At 40.5% G+C, this 6619-nt stretch overlaps 1 protein-coding gene across 1 annotated transcript; it reads left to right on the top strand.

Moving 5' to 3' along the window:
* The first annotated feature begins 375 nt into the window (after positions 1–375).
* On the top strand, positions 376–3030 carry mcl1b (MCL1 apoptosis regulator, BCL2 family member b). The gene is made up of 3 exons (XM_058647653.1): positions 376–1022; positions 1691–1941; positions 2104–3030. The coding sequence occupies exons 1-3, from the start codon at positions 524–526 to the stop codon at positions 2218–2220; spliced, it is 867 nt and encodes a 288-aa protein (XP_058503636.1). The 5' UTR covers positions 376–523; the 3' UTR covers positions 2221–3030.
* The last annotated feature ends 3589 nt before the right edge of the window (positions 3031–6619 follow it).

Raw genomic sequence — 6619 nt, forward strand, 5'->3', positions numbered from 1 at the left:
ACTATTGACAATTGTTAACTTTGAAAATGTTAAAAGTCTCATAAAGTCATTTTAAAATTTTACAAATTACTCTAATAAACCACTTGGGTAGTTTTTAAAAAGATAAAGATTATTGAAAATATTTAATACATCCAACGTTTTCGTATCAGGAATTTGTTTACTTTGAATATGTTTAAATTTGTGTTACGATGTTATTTGACAAAAAGGGATTTTGGGCGAGTGACGTAACAAAGCACACTTATTCACAATGGCATAATTGTGTCCTTTGAAAATGTTTACATTGTTGTTATGTTTTCAGTTATTTGACAAAAAGACGATGTGGGCGGGGCGAGCGAGGTTGTGATACGTCACTGCGTAGTATAAAGCATGCCGACTGCCGTTGGTTCGCAGTGTGGGAGTAGCATTGGTGGATATGTAAACGGTATCTCAACACTTGCTAGCTTCAAAAATCTACTACCTGAAATTCAACGAAAACAACAACAACAAATAGAATAAGCAGAAACTTCCACACTCACCGGCAGACATGAACATCATTCCAGCAACGAAACGGACCTTCAAGGTTACAACCGGAGTCATGGGCTACTTAATCCTTCCTCAAAATGGAGGCGCAGAGAGAGCGATGGACTACCAAGGAAATGCCTCCTCTCACGTAGCCGTCACCTCTTCCATGGACAATCACCACGGAAATGTTGGCTCCAGCGTTGATAACGCAAAGCGGCCGAAGAACCTGCAAGTCAACACGGCGAACGGGTTCCCGGCCAAGGCCCGCCTGGAGGACAGCGATGTCGATGTCGGTGGCTCTTTGCCGTGCACCCCGGAGCTGCATCCGGACACCGAGCTCCACGTTCCCAGCTGCACAGCAAGCGACCACGTACTGGACACTGACACCAGGCAACTGATCACGCAATTCTTCAGAGACTTTACCTTAATGTCTGCACCTCGGTGGAAGGAAAGTAAAGCGCTAACAACGATGAAGAGAGTCGTGGACGGCGTTTTGGAGAAACACCGATATGCATATAATGGTAAGTTGCTATCTAGCGTAGCTTGTTAGCGCTAGCCAACGGCTGTATCAACGCCATTAAATCCACACAGCAGAATCCATGTTTTTTTAAAGCAGCAGATGGGACTTTACCGTCTTTCTCAACCAGTAACCATACAAATTATTGCGTTTACATAGTTTTTTTTTTTTGAAATAGCGTCATGGTAAAATGAAATGCTAACTGCAAACTTAACGTTGAAGGCTAATTAAGTTAAACCGAAGCTTTTGAGTTTAACCGTTAGCCTTTAGCATTAGCCGTCAACGTTAAGTTTGCCGTTAGCATTTCATTTTACCATGGGTTTTTCCACAAAAAGCGACATTGAAATTTAGATATAAAGGGCAACCTGCTATTAAAACAGCACTAGGAATATTTAAGTTAGGAACATTTGCTACATGTTCATGTTTTATATAATTCAATGTTTTCGATTGTGTTCTAGTTTTTCATCAAATGAATCCCAAAAATCCTTCATTTTATATTTAATATTATTGAATGAATTGTTGTTGTTTTTTCTATTCATAACCTATAAAGTCATTCTGATTACCATGTATCATTTAAGTATGATGTGTTTTAAATAGTTGATATTGATATTTGTGTTTTCTTTACACATTTCTGACCAAAGCCTATTTTATCCCCCCCCCCCCCCCCCCCAGGCATGATCAACAAACTGTCATTAGACAACGTTGGGGACGATGTGTCTTTTGTCAGTTCTGTAGCCAAGAGCCTCTTCGGAGATGGCACCACAAACTGGGGTCGTATCACCAGCCTGGTGGCTTTCGGGGCTGTGGTTTGTCAGCACTTGAAGGAGAGAGGACAACAGAACTCAGCTGAGCTGGTGGGGCAGGAAATCTCATCGTACCTGCTATGTCACCAGAGAGACTGGCTACTGAAAAACAATTCCTGGGTGAGTTAATATGACTAATGTCTGAGTGACAGGGTGCAGCAGGAAAAAGAAGTTGCATAACTGCTTTCATTGTGCAATGAAATGGACATGTCTGGTGAAGTCTACTCTGTTTTCGTGTATGTCCTTCCTAAGTTTCTTTTTGTTTCTTCCTAATTTTTCCAGGATGGCTTTGTAGAGTTCTTTCGAGTAGAAGATCCAGAGTCAACATTGAGGAATGCTCTCCTTGGCATTTGTGGAGTTGCTGGAATTGGGGCAACACTGGCCTTTTTAACAAGGTGAATTTGGACACTTTTTGACAAATGCTGGATGCTTCTTATCACAACCCTTTGTTCCTTTGGTTTGGACTAAAGAAGATGGAAATGAAAGCTTGACTTGAGCTTGATTTTTAAGATGGTCACATGTGTTGTGACTTGTCTTGTGTTTTCTGGGTTCCCTTCCACCCACACCCTTTAAAATACATACACCTTTTCTTGTTGACATCAAAGGACTGGACTGTCAGTAGTCAACTTGGAAACAATTAGGTTTTATCTAATTTACAAAGAATTTTATTTTTTTAATAAATGTACACAAATTTATGCAAATGGTAATGGGAAGTCACTTGCCTTTTTTTCTTGATTCTTTTTTTTCTTTGATTGTGTTTACATTTTCTCAACTATGTAATTCCCTGGCAGTGGGGTGTTATGGCCAGGCAAAAGCAGGATGGGAAGAAATGTTAATTTTTTTTTTCCAAGTCAAACAGCCGTGATGCCCATTTCCATAGAGCCCATTCATATCCCCTGGATCATTTGTATGGATGCCTCAAGCACAAGCAGGGAGGGGGATTTGCATGAAGTGTAGCTCTGTTTCCTTGTTAGGAAAATGTTTCATCTGCACCAGGACCACATTCTGGACTATTGGCTGTACTACAGCCTGGAAAATGTGAGTCTGTTGGACGAAACAAACAAGGACTGTGAGGTGGAATGCTGCAGATTGGGCTGTTCGACTGCACCAAAGCTGACAGAAAGCAGTCATTGTAAATAGTTTCAGATCCAGAATGTAAGCTAACGCATCTGTACAGGTTGACTTAATAAAAAAGACAAATATAATTCACATGATTTGACCTTTTTGATATTTTTTTTTTTTTTTTTTTTTTTGTTAGGGATTGTTTTTCTTGTTTATATTTGATAAGATAATGGTTCAATTTAACCTGGTGCTCTTGTGCTGAAATAAATCACCCTGCACTAAACTTAACTTCACACCTCCTCACTTGGATGTTTATTCACACCACAACCCAAGAGCAAGCAATAGGTGTCGTTTCCTAGAAATTTGATGCTGCGGTGATGGTCCCCAGCTTAGCGTCGCGCTTTCAGCTGCATCCGCTGGTTGCAGTGCGAGTCTGAAAATATGCCAAGTTCTAGTGCACAGCAATACACCAGCATCAGTAACGTTGTGAAACTAGGGTAAAAAGCAGTTCATGGCGTCCTGAGTTGCAGTTGGTACTTCCTGGATTGCTTAATATTTCTTCTTGCTGCATAGAAACTGATGACTTAATCAGATAATAGCTGGTTCGTTTTTGTAACTGTTTACATTTGGTGTTAACAGATTCAAGAGGGAACTTGAGTCATTTTGTTTTAGCAATAAACATGTTTGGTATGGATTTAGTAGGATAACAGCTCCACCCAGAGCTAGGCTTTTCTATTAAATATAAGTATTGTAATAACTTATTTCACTTCCAGCCACTAGGAACCAATATCACTCTTGGAGTCCATATCAATCCTTAGGCAGGGGAATCCTTGGTGATGATTTGTGGCTGCGCCCTTGTTTGTGCAGATCCTCCAGTTGTCTTGGGTAACGGGCCAAACACAACCCGCATCAAGGTCTTGGGAGGAAATGGGGCTGAGCCTCTCCATGGTGATGATCCACAGCAGACCTCCGCAGGTCCTCTCCTGCGGCCAACTCTGTGAGTCACCACCTTGGTTACCCCTGCACACTTCAGTGTGAATAACAGACATCCACACAATGGGGACTTTGGCAGTTTCATAGAGCAGTTTCCACCATACACTAGAGGATGGTGAGAAAACACAATGCTAGTGTCTTGGGGCTGAGTTTCTGAACCACCTTGATGGTAGTAACTGGTTAATTAGTGTTTGCATGTATTTTCGCTTTTATCTGACTTACTAATTTTTTTTTTTACTTAAATTACATCTGTGTGGAGCAGGTGTCTGCTTTGGATCACATGTCAATGACAAATATTTTGACATGCAAATGGAAGTAGGATTTGAGAACTAAAATTTAGCTACACACACAGACTAGCTGTGCCAAAGAACTAATGCAGTTAAACAGGGCTGCATTCGTGTAAAAGTATCTGTAGGCTATTTCCTCTCATGCTTTTAAATAAAACAAGACTTTCTAGAACAATGTAGCTCTGTTTGGCCTGAATAAGATTAGACTGTTGTGGTTTCCTGTTTCCAGCAGGATTACTGCACCATCCATTCAAATAAAGATGCATGATGGTGTCTTTAAAAGATAATGCAATGTTTTATTTGGGCCTTTTGAAGTTTTATATTTGTAAAAAATATAAAACAAATGTATGCATTTAAGTGGGATTTAATTGTACATTCACCAAATGAAGTATTTAATTTAATGGAAGTTGTATGTCGTCATGTGTTGTCCTCTTTCAACAATCTACACTAGATTGTGAAATGAATGCCGCAACAAGAGGGTTATAAAAGGTTATATTGAATCATGAGGTAGTGTGTAAAGTGTAAAGTAAAAACAAATTTACAGCCAGTGCTAAACTACCAAGCCTTTTCCACAGTGAATTAACTTTTCCCTCACGATTATGATCTTTTAACATTCTTAAAATTTACTGGGTTTGCCGCATTGTTTCAGTGAAATGCGCCAAACCCTGCATTATGACTCCAAACACTGTAATATGTATGCCAGGCCTATATGTGGTGCTGTAACAGACTCCAAAAAAACTCCTGTTAATATACATGAAAATGCAGGGATTGAAAGGCATTTAGAGATTGTTTTCTAAAAGTAGCGTGCCGATTCCATGTGGACAATACGATGCAAAACTTTCACATACTCTCCTAAACTTGTTCTCATGTGTGCCTTATTCTTTATATGTGCTATACTTGATATACTTACATTTAATTGTCAAGAAATCATAATACGAGCTTGATTTAACCTACGAAGCCTGCAGGTCAGTTCTATAGCACTAAAAATAACGTTATAGGGCTGCTGTCAGAATTAAAATGACAGTTTTCATATCTGCTGCTGCAGCTGCTTTTTTGTTTTTTTGCTTAAATCGTGTTGTGGTTGAACAAAGTTGTGCGATGCTAACAGTGCAGGAACTAAACTGTGGTGCTTGCAGAAAACAATTCAGCAGGTGAAACACATTCCTGTTGTGGGATAGTTGAAGGTGTGGTGTTTTTTTGCTGCTCTCATACACCTACTCAGTGTAGATTACATGCAGGAAGTGCTCTGCACAGCAAGAACAGGAATGGACTTCAGCTCACTTTTAGTGTCTGCACTAACTTTTATTTATTTTAAACTTACTAAGGAAACTTTTCTCAGGAACCTGCATTGGTAAAACACTGAAGAAAGTTTAACAATTGCGGTATCCTTCAAGTCTTGATAAACCCCACTCTATCATTGTTTATTTTACATTTTTCCTTTCAAAAGCCTTGTGTGTATGTGTGTGTGTAAACCGTCATGCTGCAGCTTCATCTGCACTCTCAGTAACTTGAGCTCAGAGCTCAGAGGAAGGCTTCTGAAGCCAGTCAGAGCATTGGTCGTGAGCCTTTCCACCTCCCCATAGCAACAGCCCGCCCACATGGCTTTTAAAAAAAGCAACAGTTTCTGGGAAGTCAGCTGACGCACAAGTTTATCTTTAACAGGAACCTTCCTGCCGAAGTTACAAGTTACAAGTTAAAAGTCATTGATACGTAGAATTTCCACCCTGAGATGCAAAGATAGGCAGAGGCTGCGGACTATGAAGACAAGCCGTGTTGAAAATGATCCAAATTTGAAAGTTTCTTTCATGTCTCACTTGTGTAAAGAAAAAAGTACTCAAACTTCACAAGAGTCTCTGGAGTGGCTTCACTGGGGAAGAATTAGAGACCTGCAGCAGTCTGAGCTTCAGAGAGAGGGAGAGAGTCCTTTAATTACACCTCGGCCTGCAGTCTGTGTTCTGCTACTTGAATATAGAGAAGTTGTTTATGTGTTCGTGCAGACTCTACCCACAAGCGTCTGCCCTTCTCTTCCCTCTGTTTCTGCACAAGTGCTTTTGAGCAAAACACATCTGAATGTGTCCCTTAAAGTGTTCGGTCCTGAGCTGAGTTTACTTGTCGGTGACAGCACTGACAGGTGTCTGGAAATCCTTTTGTAACTTTGTTTCTAATTCTTGTTTTGGAACCAGAACAAAAATGTTTCCTCGTCCACGGCCAGAGCTTGAGTTTTCCCTCAGCTGCTCGGCTCAGATAAAGCGGTCACTTAGTTGGCGGTCATGGTCGTGTCCTCTTTAGAGCCGCTTTGATGTTGATAAGTGTCGATATGTTCTGTTTGCACACCAGCAGGTCAAACTGATGACGAGCCAGTGAGAGGGAATATAACCATGTCTGCCACAAGCTGATGTTTTGCATATGCAGGTCTGAGAGGGTTTTGAAAATAATATCAAAGGTTCCCAGTGTGT

The sequence above is a fragment of the Solea solea genome, chromosome 13 (genome assembly GCF_958295425.1).
Source record: "Solea solea chromosome 13, fSolSol10.1, whole genome shotgun sequence".
In the NCBI taxonomy this organism is placed as follows: Eukaryota; Metazoa; Chordata; class Actinopteri; order Pleuronectiformes; family Soleidae; genus Solea; species Solea solea.